The 23,777-nt window shown below is 36.7% G+C and overlaps 1 protein-coding gene across 5 annotated transcripts; it reads left to right on the top strand.

The window, feature by feature from the left end:
* LOC128868635 (protein ABHD1-like) lies at positions 1-22,740 on the top strand. Of its 5 annotated transcripts, none has more exons than XM_054110939.1 (8): positions 1-103; positions 11,178-11,355; positions 11,423-11,592; positions 14,917-15,254; positions 15,354-15,440; positions 15,504-15,634; positions 17,932-18,097; positions 21,648-22,740. In XM_054110939.1, exons 2-8 carry the CDS (start codon positions 11,194-11,196, stop codon positions 21,962-21,964), a joined length of 1,371 nt encoding a protein of 456 aa, XP_053966914.1. In that variant the 5' UTR covers positions 1-103; positions 11,178-11,193; the 3' UTR covers positions 21,965-22,740. The 5 variants fall into 5 exon arrangements, with proteins under 5 accessions (XP_053966914.1, XP_053966911.1, XP_053966912.1 ...); XM_054110936.1 differs by having other exon boundaries at positions 4-170; XM_054110937.1 differs by lacking the exon at positions 1-103 and adding an exon at positions 4,934-5,390.
* Positions 22,741-23,777: the final 1,037 nt, after the last annotated feature.

Genomic DNA, 23,777 nt, shown 5'->3' with positions numbered 1-23,777 from the left:
TCAGTAGTGCTGCGGCACTCATTGGGTTCGAAGTGCTTAACGACAAGTGGAGGAGGTTGTTGGCGAAAAGTTAAGTGCATTTTAAATTTCAAAGCGAACTAAGGTGAATTATAAAGAGCAAACAGAAAGGAAAAAACATAACAAAAAGTTTATACAAATTCTTTAGAAATGTATGTTACAAAAATATATTTTTATTAAATAAAACTTAAGCAATCAACCAAATTATTTTATTTACTTTCATAACTCAAAATGTTGACAAGCCTTAAACAATCTTATATACGAGATTATACAACTATTTTAAACATATTTTAAACGTGTGTGTTGGTAAAAATCTGCGCGAGTAAATAAGTTAAAGAATAAAGTGAGGGTGATAGTTTAAATCCAAATTTAAAGGCACTAAGTTTACTTTTGAATCCAATTGATTTAAAAATCAACTTCCCTAATCGCTAGCAATCAAGGAAAAGTCTTTCGGTAATTTAGTAATCCATCATCATTAACAAATTTGTCTGTCTGTCTGTTATTAAAATAGTACTCGTGCTTAACACTGTATGCATGTATGTATGTATATCTATGCACGTGTATGCATGCCAATGTGAGTATTTACACACAAAGCTCGTTATCGATTTTTTTTAATGGTGACCAATGCCAATATTGACAATTAAGTACCTCTGTACTGTTGTAATGGTCACCGTAGCCGAATCTTTGTGCGTGTCTATTATTCGGTAGAGACCTGGTTCGAAAGCCACTGTACGCATGGCAAACCAAATGATGGAAAAAGTTTTCCTAATAACCAGGCCGGCAAGCAAACCTTCACGAAAAAGCATGTTTCCCATATGTGCCCATAATTATGAAAGTGGTCTAGGTCATGTATTTATTGTTTCGAGATATTTAATGAATTGCGCTTGGATAAGTTAAAAAATATTTTTATATTTTGCGAGATTATAATTTATAATTTTCTTAGTCTTGATAATGGAAATTTATTATCAAAATTAAATTTTGTATGAATTTTATACGAAAATATTGGTTTTAAAGTATAATTGACTTAGACCATTTTCAAAATTAATTGAAGGTCCTGTAAATGACTTAATGCAACTCATAGTTCATGAGTTTTATTTGAAACAGTAACTTTAATGAAATAATTCATGAAAATTTATTAATAGTTTTGAAAAAGTAAACCATTTTATAATCTTTTCAAGTTTTTAAAATTCTTAAAATATTCATGTTAAAATGGATCCCGTACATCCCGTATGGTAGTAAACACATAATCTATAATACAAAAATGAATCGCAAAATGTGTTGGTAAGCGCACAACGCATGGACCAATCTTAACAATTCTTTTTTTAAAATGTTCCTTGCAATCCAAGGATGGTTTGTACGGCGAGAAAAAATCGAATAATTTCCGGGAAAACACTAAAACAGCCCTTTTCTTTTTCCCTTACAAATATTGCGCGTTCGTGTGTGTGCGTGGTAGAGTTGGAGGATCTAATGCGTTCACACAAGAGTGATAATATCGTGAACCCGACCAAATTGAAACGTCAAAAAATGTAAGAGCTATAGATTTGATTGGCCTCGCAATATTCTTTTTTTTGTTTCAGTTTCAGAATGAGTTAAGGAATGATTTCCTTCACTAATAATAAATGAAAATAGTTAAGTAAATTCTAAGAATAATCATGCAGGGCTGGACAAATCCAAACATATTTTAAGAACACCAAAAGAAAAACAAACATTATTAATTAATCTAGAAAACCCATGTTTCTCACATGGTCAATTGTATGTTGCCTGTTCCCGTGTTGGAAAACCATCAGATTTCTTTTTATATTCACCAGGTAATCAAATAAAAAACATTGTATATCATGAAGCACTGCAATAAAAATAAAATTGCAGCTGACCCTTTTCTTTAATTCTCCGTCAGAACAGAACCGTCACCATGATGATAGGGCGGTGTGTGAGGGTCAGCAGAGTAAAATCTATTTGACAGAACGAAGTCTGTCGGGTCAGCTAGTATCTTTATATTTTTCTTCCGTTACTGGCCTAGGGGTGCGATATAATGGAAGTAGTTTAATATCTTCGTATATTTTTGGTCTTCCTCTTTTGGGTGAAAGATCCAAAACGTGGAATTTATAACGTGGAACATTTTATGAGGTTAATTTTTCAAGAAACGCATCCATTGAATTTTCATTCAAGAGACAAATTCGCCCGCAGTATATTTTACAATACTATTTTTGTTTGTGGTTCTTCTAGTGACTTCGTCGAAATAAAATCCGGCTGTGAGATTCGTTTTACCGAAAATGGTTTTTTCCCTACACTTTTTTGTCAATTCATAATAATGCTTGTATAAGTAAGTTGTTTTTTTCTTTTCATTTCTATCAAACCGAAATCACGGTCGTTCGGTAGAAAGGAATATCCCGATACTAAAAATTTGTGGTCTACCGTTTCAACGTTATTATTATTTGACTGAGCAATTTTCGTCCATGTTAATGCTGCATTAATGTTACGATTTTGAGTTACGTCATTGTAAGCTATTACGTGTTTTTGAGTAATAATTGTAAAAGTTATCGCTGTTTGTAAGGAGTCCGTTTATCCAGAAGTTCCTTGTGGTGATCATCACAAGTCCTTGGAGATTCATCTAAAATCAATCGGGCAAGAGAATCTGGTGCTTGATCGAAGCTTTTCTTTTTTATTTGTTTCAAAATTATCAATATGGCGGCCTCAGGAAATATTTTTCAGATTTTCGAGACAACAACCGACAATTAATTGATTAAAAAAAATCGAAATTTTTGAAAAAAAGACCTTCGATCAGACAGGAGTGCTTATGTTTTTCAAAAGCAGTATACATTTTATTGAAATCTACCAAGTAGTTTGTAAGTTACAGTGATCACCAGTTCAAAAAACAAAGTTTTGAGAAAAACGAATTAAAAGTTTTGCTATCTGCTGCGGAGCTCCGAAGCGCCCTTCGTTAATTGTTGAATAACTCGAAAAGTATTTGTCGGATTCACTTCAAATTTTCACACAATATTTTTAAGAAAATGGAAAAAAATCCAATTTTCTGAAAATTCTGACTACACCTATGCAGTGTTAAAAATTCATGGCGCTATCTACAGGTATAGTTCACAAATTTAGGCATAGTAAATTAAGCACTTTGAAACCGTTTTTCTCACATTTTAGATTTTTTCGGTTAGTTTGAAAGTAGGACTTTGAGAGTAGGTAACACACAAGAATGATAGAAACAAGACTGAGAGTGCGTTACGTTGGTGCAGTTGCATGAGAGACTTATGAATATGCGAAAAAGAATGCTGGAAGAAGAAGAAGTTACACAAACACCGCACGAACAAATTGCACAAGTGCGACGTCACAGCAAGAATGATAGAAACAAGATTGCGCCCATTAGAGAGTGCGTGACGTCGTATTAGCTTAGTTGTGCAGTGTTGCCAACCGTTTGCTCTTCGCAATAAATGTAGTGGTTTTTTATACCCAAAATGCGATATTTTTTAAGTTTGGTGTTTGTTTCGTTTTTTTTATAATTCAAAGCTACCGAAACTGTAAGTTAAAATAAAAATGTATTATTAAACAAAAGAATGTTAAAAAAGGCCACTCTGTGAAGATTTTAGTGTTAATGAATATTTGTTGGTTCTTATAAAATTTGATATTTTGAAAGTGAAAATTAAACTTTTTGCTCCTTTTAAGGTTATGCAAGAATATTAAATCATCTTCTCTCGACTCTTCTTAACATTGAAGACCATTCTACCTTTTTAAAAAGCGTTTGAATTTACTGAATGCGAATAATTGTTCCACCGTTTCCACGGCAGTCGGTTCTACGTTACCGAAACGACCCTTAGTGGGACATAAGACATCAAGAGGTGTATTCATAGTTAAAATAAGCAACAAAATACCAGAAAATACTGAAGAAACCATAACGACATTTTTACAAAAAGAGTATCTTATCTTGTTACATAACCTCAAATATAGCAAAAAAGTTGTTCTCTTAACAAAAAACTTATTAATTAAATTGTACACAACCCTAATACATTTCTTAAAAAAAGCGCACATTTTTAAGACAATTTGTCGCGCATCCAAAGTTCTTTAAGAAATTCAATAAAGAGGTGGTATTTTATTTTCTTTAAATGTGCATTTTAGTGCGTTTTTATATCCAAAGCTAGGCAACATCTCAGTAGCGAGAGAGATATTTGCTTGCTGAAAGGAGAAGAATACCAACAATAACCGCAATCGCGAGCAATGCGACCAGATGTTACAAAAAAGTAAAGCTAAGCTGAGTGAATTATTGACCTAATGTTAAAAAAATGTATTTTTTACAAAATTATAAACATTACTTTTTAATTTGAACAGGCTCGAAAAATGTCATGAAGAAAGAAGTACAACTTCGAAACTAAATAACAAAAAAAAAAATGCTAGATCAAGTTACGAAAATGGTAATCTGGCCATACTGGTGCTAATATGACGTCACTCATTGTTAAATTCGCTGAGAGCAATGTAACGGTACCACGATAGGCGCCATCTCATTCTTTCCATCATGACGTCTCAGCGACAGCGATTCTGTTAAATTCGCTGAGAGCAAAGTAGCGGTACCACGATCGGCGCCACTTTAAACAAAATGTAATACTACATAGCTTTCACATGTAAAGTGCTTAACTCGATCGAACAAAAGACTCAAAAGCTGCGTACTGATGTAAAAACATGCTTTTTGTATTTATATAATATAAAGTTGGCCGAACTTATTCACATCTTTTGTTGTCATACATTTTTCATGCTTATAAAGATTAACATCACACCTGTTCGCCTTCAAACACTAAAAATTATGATTACTCACCTTAATGCGATGGTGGAATGTTAATAACAGCTTCTGTTGTTGAATTTGTTGAATTTTCAATTTTATCGCTCACATTAACTAGATCACTAATGCATCACCACCTTTCCAATTGTTGTCGAGTGGTCAATTGCTGAGGTGCATAGTTAGAATAAAAATAAAAAATAATAAAATTAGCAGACCTATACAATGGGTGCATGTCAACTGAAATGATTGCAATGAATAATAAATATGAAAATATGCAGATATCTAGAATTGTTGGACAATTGTGAAAGCAACAATCACTCCTCCGTGCGCGTATTACGTCCAAGTTTAAAAATAATGACCATTAGGTTCTAGTGCGCTTTTCACTGCACAAGATAACTAACCACATAGTCGCTTGCAAAGAATATTTAGTGAAATAAAATTACATATATTACATACATACATTTGTTTGTACTTTGGCCTTTTGAAGCATACAAAAGCTCTTGACTATTGACAATGTAGAATGAATGTACATATGTATGTAAATAACAAAAATAAAATCTATGAAAAGATAAACCGTGATAAAACACAAATCAGTCTCGAGGTAATTGTTCGTAGGCAAACATCGCCAGCCATTTAGTGCACAAAGCAGTTCGCTTGCTTTCTTTAGGCGTGCGGCAGTTTTTGTGCGTTCTATCAACAATATTTGCGTAACCGTTGAGTTGGTTAAATAAAATAAATAGTGAAAATAACTTTAATTAAAAAAAAAAAACATTTTTTATGTAAGTGTAAATAAGTGTATTTCTAGTAATAATGTAACATAAAAATAATTAAATGAACGTAAACGCAAAGCTAAGAAAAAACATCTTTGTGAGTCAGCTGTAGTAATTTATATATAGAATTTACATATGTATGCATGCACAGAGACACCTTATAGGCAAGTATGTTGAGGTAATCGCTGTGTGTAAGCTTAAACGGACCTCAAGGCTAACACCGGCCAAATTCCAGTTTGTATTAGGTAATTCCAATCTAGACTTATTTTTTTATACACATTAAAAATGTGTTTGATACGGAATCAGCACGCAATCAAGAGCGTGAACATATGTGTGTGTCAATGCACAAGTAATGTTTTAACTAATTGTTTTTATGTAAATATAAAGCACAAAGAAACATATGTTTTTAAATAAATATATACTCGTATACTTTAAGACCTAACGGGGCTTACATTGCAAAACTTTTGTTGTAAAGTTGTTTCTAAATAAGCTCTCAGTAAGCACAAGGAAATCCTAGAGAGCCCCAATTAAGTAAAATAAACTTTAAAAACCTTTATTCAAAAGAAAAATTTAAAATAAAAGCAGTGTAAGCAGACCTTCGTTGTAACAATCCAGCAGCGTCAGAGAGAATTTAAATTCTTAGATAAGGGGTTAGGTGTAGTTAGAGGCCGGCCCAAAAAATAATGATTTTCAAAAATTTGTTTTTTGCTAGATTGCTTTATTTTACAAAAATAAATACATAGCATTACTACTTCATATTACGACTTTAGTAAAATTTCAAACAAAAAAACTATCAATAATTGTAAAAGTTATCGCTGTTTGTGTGGAGCCCGTTTCTCCAGTGGTCCCTTGCGAGGATCATCACAAGTCCTTGGCGATTCATCAAAAATCAATCGCACAAGAGAAATTAGTTTTATTAATAGACAATCTTGTGCCTGATCGAAGCTTTTTTTCTAAATTAACAATATGGTGGCCTCAGGAAATATTTCTCAGATTTTCGAGAAAAAAACCGACAATTAATTGTTAAAAAAATCGAAATTTTTGAGAAAAATTCTTCGATCAGACACGAATTTTTTATGTTTTTCAAAAGCAGTATACATTTTAGTGAAATCTACCAAGCGATTTTTAAGTTACAGTGATCACCAGTTCAAAAAACATAGTTTTGAGAAAAACGCATTTAAAGTTTTACTATCTGCTCCGGAGCGCTCGAGCGCCCGCCCTTTGTTAATTGTTGAATAACTCGAAAAGTATTTGTCGGAATCACTTCAAATTTTCACACAATATTTTTAAGATATTATACTTTAAGAAAATCCAAATCAATTTAACAGTAAAAAATTTTGACTACCCCTCACTCCATAATTAAAAAAAATAAATAATTGGCACGTTAGGTGTTTGGTGTGCGTCTTGATGTTGTTCCACAAATGGAGGGACCTACAGTTTCATGTCGACTCCGACGGCAGATATTTTTTTTATGAGAAGCTTTTTCATGGTAGAAATAAACTAGGCTTGCCTTTGCCTGCTAAGGGGCGACGGTTATTAGAAACAACTTTTCTATTATTTGATGTTTGTGCCACGGAGATTTGAACCTACACACTCCCGAATGGTACTCACGCACCAACCCATTCAGCTACGGCAGCCGTCTTAGATAATTTGCTTGCTGTGGTGGCTGAGAGTACACAACGACCGCAAAGGGTTAAAGCGAAATCTGAAAAGTCATGCTCACGCACATCTACGTACTTCGGTTTTGCTTGATAACGAATTTGCTCATATCTCTGGCGAATCAGCTAACTTATTTCCAGTATTTTATAGTTAAAATTTTGGTTTACTTCATAGTTCATCTGAGGGGACGATTGTTATCAAACCTTCTAAGCAAACTGATGCAGGCTGGAGAGCTCAGTTGACATAATCTTTAATAAATGCTTCAATCCAGGTACTTTCCTGTTTTTTTGAGTGAGTTAGGTAGGGTTCTAAGTGCCTTCGCACCTACAGCGACCGTCATCTACTGCATTGAGTGGTGTGGTCACTAAAACAATCCCTGTGGTCACTAAAACAATCACTAAAACAATCCTCTCCTAGGTAGACACCCTTCCCGGAACTACTTTCTACATTACTTCGGGAGGGCCCAGAGCGGCGACTATAGAATGGGCCAGTTTCTTTCATCCACATCTGGGTCTACCATATTTGTAGCCAGCTGCATGCTATGAATCATCTTTTTATGTCTCTGCCTGTGTGGCTTCTCTTTGTTGTACTGCGTCGAGGTCTATCTTTTTTTTCGTAATACGTTTTCAATGTATCTCCACCGCATTCCAGCTGCCCTCGCGTTCAAGCACTTTACATATTAAGGGCAAACTGAGGTTTCTTTTGTTGCTCGACAGCCTCCCATCTATTTAGCTGTTAATAGTAAATTGTGATGGTATTTTTACAGGGTTTCAAGTTGAGTACGGAAGCTATGTAGAAACGATTAAAATAGATTAAGACATTTCATCGTCGATCTTTGACCAGGCAATTTTACTAAGATTCCATGAGGGAACTGCTTTCTTTCTTTAATGCGTGTTTTCAACCGTGCACCATGGATACCGTTATTTAAAGTATCATATTAGAGATATCTGGAATAATGAATCGCTTGAAGACAATGAGTGCACGGACTCAATCCTCTATACGAAACTGTTGACCCAAAATATTAGATCTACTGGATAAACCAGAATTCGGGAAGTTAAATTTGAATGAATATAAACACTGATTTCAAAGACAAATATTTGATTAAATTAAAATTTGCGAAAAACGGGCGTGATTGTATATAACCCCTTAATGCAATTCACTCGGAAGTGAAGAACAGAATCTGCCCGATTAACCAGCCTAACACTTGTGTGTTCTACTTCACTAAACACTTTTTAAAAGGCAAGGCGGATTGAGCCTTGCTTTCTTGGAGAACCCATGAACTTCCCATGACTAATCCTTCGAGAATTTTTTTTTAACGTGAAGGCATTAGAAATCCTGTGAAGATGCTAATCCGGTGAAGGTGCTAAATCCAATAAATATCGAGAAATCATCATTCTCGTTTCTTTTGGTATACTCAACAATTTTATTTAGCAAAAATTAGCACTCTAATTCGAACGAAAGCTATGGCTGTACTTATTTGCTTACAGAAGGGAGAGGAACACATTCGAAAGAGAAGACTTCACGCTAAACAGCTGGAGGTCACTGGGTATTGGGTACTTCCTTAGCAACGTTAGTTATTTAAGCGGTTATATACAGTTAGGAAGGATGGTTCCATGTGTAGAAGTCCACGCAAGTGGGGAAAGTTACTGATCGCCATTCACTTGGGAATGGCCAGGACGATTCTTCTACATATGGTTCAAGCAGCTCACAACGGCCGGGATTAGCCCACGTATCCTCTGGGTAGCTTCCGAACACCCGTTCGGGAGTGAGCTAACGTGAGAAGGCGAAACATTCCAGGATAGCTGGTTGTGTATTGGGTTTGGGACCCGCCACTTAAAAATCCCCCCCAATGAAAAGTTTAAAAAAGCCTTCACTTGGTGTGTCCAACTGGCGCCGGTTAGCACGAGAAAGAAACGACTGGCGTGCTTTGTTAAACTCGGCCAAAATCGCGTAAGCGGTTATAGCACCAATTAAGAAGAAGAAGAGATATACAGTTAGAAGGCCGAAAAAAGCGAATTTTCCAGAATTTTTTCTGAGAACCCATGAACTTCCCATTGATTATTGATCAAAAAATTTGTACACATATTATGTCATCTTTTAACTGTATTTTAAGACTTAGTATTGAGCGGCAGCCATAGCGGGATGGGTTGGTGCGTGTCTACCATTCGGAATTCACAGAGAGAACGTAGGTTCGAATCTCGGCGAAACACCAAAATTAAGAAAAACATTTTTCTAATAGCGGTCGCCCCTCGGCAGGAAATGGCAAACCTCCGAGTGTATTTGTGCCATGAAAAAGCTCCTCATAAAAATATCTGCCGTTCGGAGTCGGCTTAAAACAGTAGGTCCCTCCATTTGTGGAACAACATCAAAACGCACACCACAAATAGGAGGAGGAGCTCGGCCAAACACCCAAAAAGGGTGTACACGCCAATTATATATATATATATATATTAGTAGAACATATTTATTTGGAAAGGAGTTACAGCTGATCTCCGGAAGCTCCTCTCAGAAAAGACGTTTTGCGGTGACCACTATATCTCTGAACTGGATCCTCTGAATTTAAAACACCAAACAGATTTCGTTAAAGTAATGTTAAATCTAGTAATTAGTCGAAGGAATAGGCAAAATAATTTTTTTTGACAAAATGGCCGCTTCGCAAGAAAAATCGATTTTCGACCAACATTGTTTATAAAAAAAAATTATCCGTGAGAAAAAATCTTCGATTATTTACTAAAAATATATTTAAAGAGCACGTGTTAAAATTTGAGACTAATCGGTTTAGCCGTTTTCGAGTAATGTTGGTCACCGACTTTGAAAACACCATTCTGAGAAAAACGCGTTTAAAGTTTGAAAAGCACTTTACTTAGCATAATTTTTTTTTAACTTACATGGAGTTGTCTATTCCAGGACCATATAATACACCCTTCACCGCTTCGGTAGCTTCTAATAACTCGAGCTAATGTTGTGTGCGGAGCATTCTTCCATCTCGGGTGCTCTCACGCGCTCTGAGATCGAAAACGTTCACGCGCTGCTCAACTTCTTTTTCGGCATATGAATGCGCATTGGGCCCAAGCGTAATTTCTATTGCCTTCATATAATACAATAGTGATGCTATTTTGTCATTAAATATGCCGGCTGCTATGTTGGCAAGGATTTCCACGTATGTTAAGAGATTTTCTCTGTTCTCTGGAAGATTTCATTTTCACGAAAAAAATTACAGAAAAAAATGTGAACGAACTCACAAGTTTTGCTTGGCTTAGCTGCTTATACTGACTAACACTTTTAAATATTTTCTAGAGAGAGAGGGGAGAGAAAAATAAAAAAATACCTTTCAGGTATAAAAAAAAATAAAAAAACGCCTTTTCAAATTTGCGTGCAACTTCGAAAATATTCACCGGAACGATATTAAATTTTCTGTGCGTATTTTTAAATTTTTGTACATTAAGAAAATAAAAAAAAAATCGATTTTTTTAAAATTCTAACTGTATATAACCCCTTAATAGCCACAGATTGCAATTAGTGCACCTATAAAGTAAAAGTATTGACCTCTTTGGTTTACATTGGTTATTTTAAAAATATAGTGGTTTTTAGTGAAAAATGTTTTGTGTCATATTGATAAAAGTTATATACTAAATGCAATGGCTTCTACGATTCATAAACACTTCTGAATCGTCGAACATACAACACACATACACACTTCTGTTAGGTGTTTGTGCTGTGCGCCTTGATGTACCCTGTACCGGTTGCTGGCTCATAAAAACGAGCTATTACAATGGAACAAAAAATGGTCTACTTCTAATTACATAACGGCTTATGAAGAATGAAAAAAAAACTAATATTTAATCGCTTCCCCATAAAATCTCTCTTTCGCCTGAAATAATTTGCATTGCAATTAAATATTTGTATTCTATGCACTATTTATAAAATATAGACGCTGTAATACATATTTTTTCTTATAGATTCAGATATACTCCTATGAAAAACGTAAGCTTACCGCTCCGAGAGAGTTTCCACAAACAGACCAAACGCAACATGTTCTACCCAATGTACTGCTACCTATCGAATATTCCACGCTGGCATGCACTGGCTTTTGCGTTGGGTGCATACGTTGTCTACTACTTTATACAGGTGGTTAAGGTAAGTGTTTCAGATTCAAGATTTTAATAAGCATGCACTCACAAACAGCTCTCTCCTCTGCTGACAGCGTCCAATACTTGCCTGTGCCGATGGCCCATTCAAAGAGTTCCTACAGCGTAACGTGCCAACGTTAGAAATGAAATTTTGGCCCACATTCTGGTGTGTGGAGAGTCGAGCGCAAACTGTTTTTGCGAGTATACTAAGATCGCAAATTATTCCCAATATTAACTATAGAAGGTAATTTAGATCAAATATTTTATAAAATGTATTAGGTCAAGTAAAAAGTTCGGAGCGTTTTCTGCTAGATGTCTTTAGTGAGCCATACCAACGATGGGCATTGCATCGAAAGATTTGTGAAAAGATTTTAAGGGGTGTGCTCTTTAGCAGACCTTATTCAGCTCTGAGCGAATTAGCTGAGCAACAGAATCAGCTGATAGGCTGACATCACTTGGGATGTTTTTACAAAATAAACTGAGATCGTGTTGGTGATATACGAAAAAAATCAAGCAGTGACACTCCGTTGCTGTATGAACAACACCTGATTGGACGAGTGTGTGAATGCATGTGAAATGATCGTGCAGAATTCGGTTGAATCTCCCAAGAGACGTGGCACCCGAAGTTCCCCTCACAATTTGCTTTTTTACCATATGTACTTAAAGAGCAAATTTGGTAAATCTATTATACTTGTGCGAATATATGTGGAATGAACGTACAGAATTCCATGGTGAAAAGATTTAGCAGACCGTTATTCTGTTCTGAGCGAATTTGACAGAATCGGCTTCGGCATCTGAAGTGACGGGGCAGCAAAAAGTCCCATACAAAATTTTTTTTTCCATAGTTATCAAGCAAACCTTGATGTCTCTGACCATCCTTGGCTGAATTCGGCTGGCGAATGTCCCCGTGACGTGGCAGTCGAAGTTCCCCTCACAATTTTGTTTTTCACTATAGTTAAAGCTGGTAAAAGATACCTTACACTTAAAAAAAAATCGTTAGCGATTTTGTGTTTGGTGAAGCCAGTGGTTTCGATAGCACTACGACAAAGGGGTATTCATAAGGAGGTGACTTCATCAGACCAACAACAACACTTAGATTTATTTTGGTAGTTCGAATGTCAAAATTTCATTAAGAATGAGGCAACAACTAAGAAGCAGGGCAATTTAATATTCCAAACAGCAAATCGGAAGACATAAGCAAATCAGCTGCTCTAAAGTATAAACAGAACTCCGTCGGATGAAAGTTCGCTGGCAAAGCGACGACGAAGTTCGTTTGACGAATCGTGAATGGATTTATTTTTAATTTTGCCGCTGCCGCCGCTCGACAAAATCAGCTATCGGTGGAAAACAATGATGATAGAATCCAAGATTGTGCCGAATTCGCTGTGTCGTCAGGCACCATGAATAAACAAACAAAAGAAAGGGGAATTATGATACTTACTTGTGCGGCGCCTTCCGCATAAAAACGCAAACAAACTGCATTTGGAGGCTTTATATTAATTTGTGTTTTTACACTTTAACACACGGCACTTCGTTTTCATTAGTTTGATTAGTTTAAATCTCACAACATTACTAAGCCATCGCTGAATTTTCACAAACATTTAATTTCTCCTCATTTTTTGTTTCGTTCGTTTGTTTTGGATTGCGAAGGGAGCCTGACGTCAGACTTGTCAAAGTCGCAAAAAATGCGAAGTAACTGTTTTGGAAAGCCGCCATCTTCAGTACTCAAGTCGCCTTGAGTTGAAAGTGTAAACAAATCTTCTTGCAAATGTTGCCCTACTTGCAGAAATGCCTTGCACTTCATAAATAAAGAGTTTTTAATAAGAGGTGTTATTTTGATATTCAAAGAAAAATGCTAATTTTTAATAGAAATGATCGGATGTTTATTTCATTATAAAGAGGAAGGTATGCCGTTAATAGTGGAAAGTAACATAAGGCAAATGACCACCACGACCACGCTTACAGGACAATATCCTTTTCATGAAATTTTCCATAACCGTATTGCAAAGTTGCCCTATGTCCTCGATAGCCTCACGAATTCCATCTGTGAGGTCTTGAATCGACCCTGGGCTGTTGGCGTAGACCTTCTCTTTTACGTGGCCCAAAGAAAAAAGTCACAAGGTGTTAAATCACAAGATCTCGGTGGCTAATTGTGATCACCTCTTCGAGAGATAACACGGTCCGGAAATTTTTCCCGTAAAAGATCAATGGTTACGTTGCTTGTGTGGCACGTAGCGCCGTCTTGTTGAAAATAAACGTTGTTCAGACCAATACCATCCCATTCCGGCCATAAAAAATCGTTAATCATCTCTCAATAGCGCAATCTATTCACCGTAACTGTTGCTCCAGCTTCATTTTCGAAAAAGTAAGGTCCAATAGAGAGGCTTTTCAACAATAACTCTTGGATTTTCTGAGCCCCAGATCCGAAAATTTTGCTTGTTGACGAAGCTACCGAGGTGGAAATGGGCCCCATCACTCAAGATGATTTTTCGATGGAATTCCGGATCATTTTCATGCATTTCAACGACCCAATCAGCAAACACACGACCTTGTTGATGATCGGCCAGCTTGAGTTCTTCTGTTAACTGGAAGTTTTAAGTCCCAAATCTTTATGCAAAACACGGTGTAATGACGTTGGTGGAATGCCTAATTCCAAAGAACGACGAGGAAAGGGGCAAACCTGGGTTTTTTTTGCACTTTCGGCTACAACAGCAATATTTTAGGCTGTTCTTGAGCGACGTGCACGGGTTTTATTCTTCACATCACTAACTTGTACCAACAGTTCGAATTTTTCCACCAATTTCTGTATTGCGATCCGACAAGGTGCTTCACGATGACCCAAAAGTGTTCGAGTTTTACGAACTATCTCTACAAAATATTCACCATTTTTATAGAGAATTTTAATAATTTCAATGCGTTCTTTAAGCGTGTATCGTTCCATTTTTATTAATGGCGTAGTTTCTACTTGTCAAATATTAAAAAATGACAGTTTTAAAAGTGGCATCTACCGAAATAACGGGGTATCCAAAATAAGACCTGTTATTGGAAAACCCTTTAGTAGATTTTTTTTTCAAATTACTGTGAATACAATTTGTGAATTCAATTGTTTTTCAGGTGAACGGCAACCTGATTTTTTCTAAAAAAAAATTTAATTCAGTTTTTACATCAGCTAAATTATGTGTGAACGATAAAATTACTAGTACTACATAAATTGAAATTGTTTACAGTCGTGTATGCTCTGATCCTATTTTTGAGTTTTAGAAAACCCCCTACATATGATTTATTTCACAAATATTACTTCTATTCATATTCCTTGGTTAAATTATCTTTTTCATTCATCATAAAAATCTAATAAAGAAAATGACGTTTCAATTCAATAAATGTATTATTAATCATTCATCATGATAGTTCAAGAATTTATTTATCTATAAATTTAAAACTTGAATTAAAAAATTTAGTGTTCTATTACCATTAGGATTTATTGATTTAAATGTAAAAATAAGTTGATTCGACAAAAGTCCACAGAGATGTGCAATAACTCGTTAATTCTTATTTGTTATCATCACAGAGAAATTCTTACACTGAAAGATGGCGGTGAGGTCGCCTTGGATTGGATGGAAGAAAACTGTGGTGATGATGCGCCCTGCATTATTATTCTGCCCGGTTTGACAGGAGAATCGCAAGCAGAGTACATAAAATGCCTTGTCATAGCCGCAAATAATGTGGGTATGCGTGTAGTTGTGTTCAACAACCGTGGTTTGGGTGGCATAGAACTCAAAACACCACGTCTTTATTGTGCCTCGAACTGTGAAGATCTGTCTGAAGTTGTGCGCCATGTAAGAAAAACCATACCGGCGCATTGTAAATTGGGTGCAACCGGTATTTCGATGGGTGGCTTGATTTTAGGTAAATCGATTTTTTTGTTTTTTTGCATATTACTAAAAAAAAAGTATTTAATTATCTTAAATGTATGTATGTACAAATGTATTTTGGCACTTTTCTTAGGAAATTACCTCGTACGTAAAAGTGAGGAGTCACGCAAGTGTCTGTCGGCTGCCAAAATCATTTCAGCGCCTTGGGATGTCCATAAAGGTATTTTAGAACTTGCCTACATAAAATTTTGAAGCAATTAAATGTACTGGCTTTCGTCTATAGGAACTGCTAATATAGAAAAACCGATATTGAATAATTTATTGGGTCGTCATTTGGCTAGCAGTCTTTGCCGCACACTCGATAATTGTAAAATTTACAAGGATCAGGACATCGATTTGGATCGCATTATGTCGGTAAGTTGAGAGAAAAATATTCAGTTGTTAAGAACATAATCGCGACCTCGGTAGTCTAGCGTAAGTGCACTAACCTGCCATCCCAGAGGTTGTGGGCTTGAATCCCACGTGAGTTACGGTCCACTCACTTTTTCAAATTCACCTACTTTCCCTCTTTCGAATGATTTTCCAGCCCAAAAACATTTTAAAACTCACTCCTCAAACCCAAACTTATCCTTTCCATCCTCACTCCCGCTCATAGTCAGCGCATTATTTGCATTGTGGCTGGTAAAATAAGCAAAAACAAAGAAAAACACACATTTACACAATGCATCAGTGGCGCCAGCAAGCGAAGTCCTTTAGCGAAGTCCTCAACCATCTGTGCGATCCTTCTGGCAGAAAAATGTAAAACGCAGATGGCGCTCCAAGTAATAAGAAGGTGTTGTTCCTAAGTTTAGGACTGGTAGCGGCAGGCTAATCACCTACCCTGTCAGAAATCAAATAGATTAACGTAGCCAACGCAAGACAAATGTCTTGTCGAGGCCCTATGCTCCCGAGAGAAGTGAACAAGGGGTAAAAAAACCAAGAATATCAATATTGCTCTCTTATAATTTGTTGAAAATAATTTCCAAAATCCTCGAATTGCTAGCTTCATTTGTGCAATACTAAAATTTGATCACTGCCAACCAGGGCAGAAATGGTGATTCACTAGGAATCCAATTAGCATTTCCGCATCATTTTGTTGCCACTACTCGTTGTTAGCGGCCGCCGTGGTGCGTGACTACCATTCGGAATTCAGAGAGAGAACGTAGGTTCAAATCTCAGTGAAAGATCAAAATGAACTCCCTTACTCTATTCCTGCCGTCATGGAAAGCAGGTGGCAATGTTCCTGTTGAAAGTCACCGTGGAAACGATGCATCAGTCCTCCCCGAAGTGAACAGAGTTTTTCGCATTAGTAGACTGGCATAACCATACGTTTTTTTCCTTCCTGCGACCCGCCTCATTTAACCTAAATGCACTCATGGTTGCAATCCTCTTGATATGGAGATCTCAATTGCCTACTTAGTCCAAAGTAACACTGGTTGGCAAGAGAGATTCTAGTTTTTGATGTTAAGGTTGCTGTTCTTAGATAAACGAAGTCTTATGCTCTACAGGATAAAATATCTTTTTTATACCTACGCAAATAATAGTTGTTTCTTTATGGTAAGCCCACTTTGGGAGCTCTATACCGAGTTACTGAAATAATGCATCCATGTCCAATTCTACTGTGAACAGTTCAGATAATGTCCTTATATTTAGTTGCTACAGTAATCCATTCCCTTTGGTACATTATATTACATCTTAGATTGAGTAAAAACTGCCATTATTTGTGGAATACGATTTAGTTCACGGGACTGTTGCCGCTGGCTTTTTTAGTACCGCATCCAATCAAGTCAGTTTTCACTTGACGGTTTCTGTTAATGTCTTACAAATGGTTCGGATAATACTCGCCTTAAGGGTCTAAACCATTTCAAGATTGTTCATTATCATTAATTTAGGAGAACCACACAAAAAACCAGCGGGGTTATATCTCCGCGCCAAGTCATCTAATGAAAATCGCTAAGACGGGTGATAACCCAATCATAGAATTCAAGATCTTACTGAGAAGCCGTGCAACCTTTGTTAAATGTTTGGCCGAGCTTCTCCGCTGATTTGTATTGTGCAATGTTGTCCTGCAAATGGAGAGATTTTCAATTTTATGCAACCCTCGAATTGCAGATGATTTTTATGAGAGACTTTTTTATTGAAGAAAAAAATTCGGAGGTTTAACAATACTTGCCGAGAGGCGAACTGCATAAGAAAAAATTGTTGCTTCATTTGATGTTTGAATTGAGCTTAGTGACGCTTATGAGGAATTCATTCACACGTAATCGAAACAACCCGGATTTATATCCGGCCAAAGGCTGATATTTCAGCAGCATTCTCCGTATATGTATGGGTAATATTTATGCTGCTACAACAACAACATCTATGCTCCAAATTATATCATTTGGCATTGAAATAGGGCGTGAAATTTTCAATCATTGAGTTGCTTGTCCGTTATAAGTTTGGCTTCTGTTACTTTGCTCTGCCTATGTGGCTGAGATTATGTAAATTTTCAATTACAAATAATGGTATGATCTGCCGACAGCCACTTTAGCTAACCAAATAGTATTGTAATTAAATTATTTTAAATATATTGGCAAAAAAAAATTGTTTAAAATTTTTTAATTATGTAATTTAAAGAAATTTAATATTACTATTATTTTTGTAACCTGAATAAATATTTAATTTTTTAGTGTAAAACAATAAAGGAATTCGATGCATTATTCACCTCAAAGCAGTTTGGTTATGCACATGTCGATGACTATTACAGCGATGCAACTCTACACAATAAATTGCATTATATATCAGTACCTTTACTGTGCTTGAGTGCTGCTGATGATCCATTCCAACCATTGGACGGTGAGTACAAGAAACAAACAAACCTAAATATTTCAACAAACATACAAAAAATCGCATACCTATTTGAAAATCTAACGCCTTGAACAGAATTGCAGCGGGCAGCGCCTTGACGAGTACCCGCTTCCAAAATTAGAACACATTTGATGCCATGAAATTGCACAGGATTGTGGCTGGCAAATATCGATGATTTCCAATAAAAATAATTTTTTTTTTTTAGTAAAAAAGGAATTTCAACGAGTTGCTCCACAAATATAGCAAACGAAAAGATTTCACGACAAAATTAATTTTATTGTCACCCCAAAATGTTAGTTGAAAACCGTCCCGACGCAATTGTATTTAACCGACCGAATTTTCCGACTGAAGTGGATCAGCTGATCACCACCTGTCAACCCGCTGTTACGCTGCAATTCTGTTTCGGACCTAATTTAGGAAAGTTCGGCAACTACGGTACTAATTTTTAAATGCAAAGCGAAACCACCGTTATCATCTGCTGAACGGATATGATCCAAGGCGCATTCATTAAAGCTGATGGCACTAGACCAACAACAATATTCTGTACGTTTGATTGTCAAAGCAAAGTATAGGGAAACTATAGGGTTTTTCAATTGGCGCGGGTCGATTTTGGCGCCATGTGGTAGCCATTTTGTTTTGGTGACATCTATCAAATCTTTTGTTTATTATTCAGTTGCTTATGCCAAATCATCATGGCAAGTTACACGATTGAACAGCACGTTCAAATGATAAAACTTTATTATTAAAATGAGTGTTCATTAACGCAAACGTTGCGCGCATTGCGCCCATTTTTCGGTAGACGTGGTGGCCCTTCAAAGTCGACTCTTCAACGTTTGGTGGCCAAATTTGAGACGACCGGGTCAGTAAACAATCAGCCAATACCCGTACGTTCAAGGAACGCAAGATCAGCCGAGAACATTGCCGCGGTCCACGAAAGTGTACAGCAGAACCCGAGGCAGTCTATTCCTCGCCGTGCAGAAGAACTTGGCCTTTCGCAGACTTCAACTTGGCGAATTTTGCATCGGGACTTGGGCCTACACCCGTACAACATCCAACTGACCCAGGAGCTCAAAGTTGATGACCATAGACAACGCCATTTGTTCGCTGACTGGGCTTCGAATCGTTTGGAAGGGAACACCAGTTTTGTGCGAAAAATCATCTTTAGTGACGAGGCGCATTTTTTGATGAATGGCTGTGTTAACAAACAAAATTGCCGTATATGGGACGACACCAATCCACACGAGATTCACCAGGTGATAATGCATCCTCAAAAAGTTACCGTTTGGTGAGGATTTTGGGCCGGCGGCGTCATTGGTCCGTGCTTTTTTGAAAACGACGTTGGTGAGGCGGTCACCGTCAACAGCGAGCGCTACACAACGATGATAACCAATTTCTTATGGCCCATATTGAACCATATGGACCTAGACGACATGTGGTTCCAGCAGGACGGCGCTACGTGCCACACAGCAAACGCCACGATTGACGTTCCGTACATCTACCCGCTCTTATTGAAAAATCCTTTAGAAATCAAATAATGAATTCGCTGATTGAATTAATCTTGAGCTGACAACCACATGAACACGGCGTAAGAAAAAAAGCAAATCAGCTGATTTACCAACACCACCATTAATAGATTCGCATTGATATAAGCTCATCCAGTAAAGATGTGGATTAACAAGTAAAGATGTGTCAAAGCTTTGACGGAACCAAACTGCATAAAGAGTTTGAACAATTTTCCATTTTCGATTACTGAAGTGTTACATTATTTGCATTTTTGAAAATTCCTATATTATCAAATTGGTCCGCGACTACTTCCATTAATGGCTATCGAAAGTGGCTGAAAACTCCATTGCTGATGTATTCACAATCCACAAGGATGATTTGGTATATTTTGTCTTTTTCACAGGGTCCGGCAGTCGAAGTGTAACCATCTAAAAATGCCATAAATTTAGTTTGAAAAATTACTTTTATTCGATTCAAAGTAAAAAACGTGTGAAAATAATACAAAATTAAAAATCAATTTACTTTTGCTCGATATGACCACCTTTTGCCTTGACTATGGCCTTGAGACGGTCCAGAAACGAATCGCAAGCTGCACGAATGTGACATGCAGGTATTTTGGCCCACTCGCGGACTATAACTATTTTCAGCGCCTTGAGACTGGTGAATGTTTTAGTTCAAACTTTGCTCTCCAAAATGGCCCAAAGAGAATAATCCATCGGATTCGCGTCTGGTGAATTTGAGAGCTATTGTGTGGACGTTATGGAGTTCGGAACGTATGAGACGGTGTCGAGTCCTGTTGTAACGGCCATGGTCTGCCACCGAAATGCTTGTCTGGCCACGGCTTCAAAGTAATCTCCAGAATACTTTCCCGATAATATTTCGCATTTACCTTGACGCCAGGCTCGATGAAAACGATTGGAGAACGCCCATCTGCGGTTACAGCGGCCCGACCTGTGGCGGGTGCTGCTTCCTGGTGGCCAATCGATGACTCAAATTCTCGCATGAATAGATGGTCACATAAACCCTATCGTTTTGGGAGTTGACGAGGTGATCAATTTAAAAAATTTCCGCGTCAGAAAACACAAGGTTCGGAAATTGATCGCTTTCGACCAAACGAAGCAACTCCTTCGCTCTCTCAAATCGGACTTTCAGTTCTTTCGCCATTTGATGGGCACTTCGTCGGGGATGTAGCTAAGTCGCTTCTTCACTTTTTGAACCATTTCACGTGACGTTGCAGTCTTTTGATGACCACCTCCATGACGTTTCGCGATGCTACCCGTATCTTTGTAATGGGTAATGGTGCGATAAACAAAAACTTTATTCACTTTAAGGTGCTCGAGCTCTTGAACAATCGCTTTTTGTGATTTTCCAGCCAAATATAATGCAATCTTCTATAAAGTTTGCAATCCATTACTTTTTTCGCGCTTACTCTCGGCAAAATACTTCCGCGCGCTTGTAAATACTACTCTGGAATTTTATTTAGCCAACTAACAGACAGCCGATGCCTGTGCCTCAGCTGCGCGAGCGGTCTGAAGTTGGTTACACTTCGAGTGCCGGACCCTGTAATCAATATTGAAGGAAGTGGAATATTTAACATTTTTGGTCTCAACCAAACTTACGACAAGACTCTGCCTTCTCTATTTTGTAAATTTTGAAATATAGTCAAGCTCTACAAACTCAAACTTTAACTGTTTACAGCTTCTTTGATTGTTTGGACACAAAATATAACTTCAGTAAATTTTTTTTAAGCATTCGAAGCCTTTTTTCAGCTGTTAATTAAGGTCCACAATTCGAATATGACTACGAATCTAAATATTTTAATTTTTAAAACTTTCTATAGCCCTTGTCAACGGCGCGCCAAGTCTTATTGTGCAGAATTCTCAATAGTTTCACTGGTTCTAAACAATTTTGGTCGTTAGTTAATGATAATGCAAATGTATATGTATTTGTGAATGCAAAACTTTTTGAAAGTATACTACACTTTAATCTAAAGATAAAAGCTATTAACTGTTTTATTTGTATCCATTCCTTGTAGCCATTCCTATTAAAGCCGCCGAAGAGTGTACTCATGTAGCAATCGTTGTGACTGCACGCGGTGGGCATATCGGTTTCCTAGAAGGTTGGTGGCCCTCACCAAAAGAGCAGTATATGGGCCGACTTTTCTCCGAATTCTTTACAAAAGCACTATTCGATGAAGATGGCCATTTCGAACGTACACGGGATGAATTACACCAACGTTTTGATGCCAAAAATATTGCGCCTCTACAAGCACCAACACCACTGGCAATTTCCAAAGCTACCACAACGTTACTGAGCGCAGAAGAGTTTGTAGAAAAATTCATGGAGATGTAGTTAGAGCATAGACTGTTTAGAACGGAGTTCGACAGCGCCACAAAGGTAACGAAAAAAGTGATGGACCTTAGTAATCACGGTTTGGACAAGTGATGAGGCGTGGCAAGCGAGTTGCGCTTGCCTGGATGATAAAGTGCAATTAAAAAAATGTGATTAGAAAAAAAAGGAACATATTCTAAAATTACATATCAGTGGAATTTTGACAAAACTGTAATATTTATTTGACGCTAGTGGTTTTTAATTCACGATAAGTAAATCCTGATAGATCATAGAAAAGTTAAATACTTCAATTCAACTATTATTGATATAAACTCTTTAAATGATTATCATTTTAAATATTGTATTAAAACCCAGTGATTTAAAAATAAACAAGTAAGAATGCAAATTCGCTTTAAGTTATTTTGTCAAAAATCCACAGATATATGCAAGTATGTATGTAAGTATGTGTAGGTAACAAAACAAAACGTGTTATTAGTTTAGTGAAATTATGCTGTAACAAATTAATGATAAAAATGTATTTATATTTTTCTTATTAGATAAATTATTAGTAGAAAATACTATACAAAAATATAATTTATAACAAAAGAAATTCTAAATAGCAGCTTTAAAGTGAAAGTAGTTATAGATAAATGACTGCAAACAAAATTGTGAATTGAAATCGGTAGTAAGCTTAGTTTAGTAAAGGAAAAATCGATTGCCTTGAAGCATATGCACATGTACCTAATTCGTCGTAAGAGAGTTGAAATGAAATTTGTTAAACTAAAATATTTCTAGCAGTTCTAAATTAAATTATTCATATATTTATAACAAATATAATAGTTTTTAAAACCTAAACGCTTTTCCCAGATCGGCCGGCCATTTTGTGGCGAACATTACACGAAGCCTTTGTTCACTTGTTGTTTTTTTTTTTTTTTTGTTTAGATGACGTTTTGTAAATTAAATCAAGTTCGCGTAATAGAAAATGTAAGATAAGATCTACTAATTGTAAAACGCCGTAAGCACAGGGTGTGCATAATTGGAAGCAAACGCGTAAAAAGAAAATATTTAATTTGAAATAAATTGTTGTATATCATCTCCCTATCAAGCCAGCGAAGCGGTTTGCAGATTTAGATAATGTCATAAAAAATAAAAATTGATAAAACAAGCACTTAACCGCACAAGGAATTTCTTTATTTGCAAAATCATGGTGTAATAAACAGGTGAAGTATATATGTAAGTACGCAGCTTTCCTTTTACTGGTATTCAGCCGCCTCATAGAAATCATGCCGCTTATTGGAGTTTTTAGTGAGCTGCATTGCTTTTAATTTGGTAGGTTAGGTTAGGTTGACCTGGCTGGCTGAAAGCCATCACATAGACCTACTGGTCCTTAGTGGTACCAGATGGAACTTGTAGCAGACTTCTTGTAATAAGCCTGCGTTTTTTGCGAATCTAGGTAGGTAGGTTGGGTGGTTGTCGTAGCGACACACTTAAGCAAGCTCTGCGAATCTAAGTAAGCTCTGAAGCTCTAACCCCTAGAGAGATTCTAAACTCTCACATTGTAGAGCTTCTAAACATTTCATTCGGGTTCTAGCTAACGCAGGGCAAGAACATAGAAGGTGTTCAAGAGTTTCCCTCTCTTCTAGTTCATTGTAAAATTTGCAGCTATCATTATTTGCAATTCCCATCTTGCATGCGTGTGCCACTAACAAATTGTGGTCGCAGCGATGTCATTGTATACCGTATTTAAAGGAATTCTATGTAAACAGCACTTTTGGCAATCTCGCCTACAATTTCGTTTCCTGCAATGCCCTTAGTATGTCCGGGTACCCAATAG

Source organism: Anastrepha ludens, chromosome 6 (assembly GCF_028408465.1).
Source record: "Anastrepha ludens isolate Willacy chromosome 6, idAnaLude1.1, whole genome shotgun sequence".
NCBI lineage: Eukaryota > Metazoa > Arthropoda > Insecta > Diptera > Tephritidae > Anastrepha > Anastrepha ludens.
This window is presented reverse-complemented; position numbering and strand designations above follow the sequence as displayed.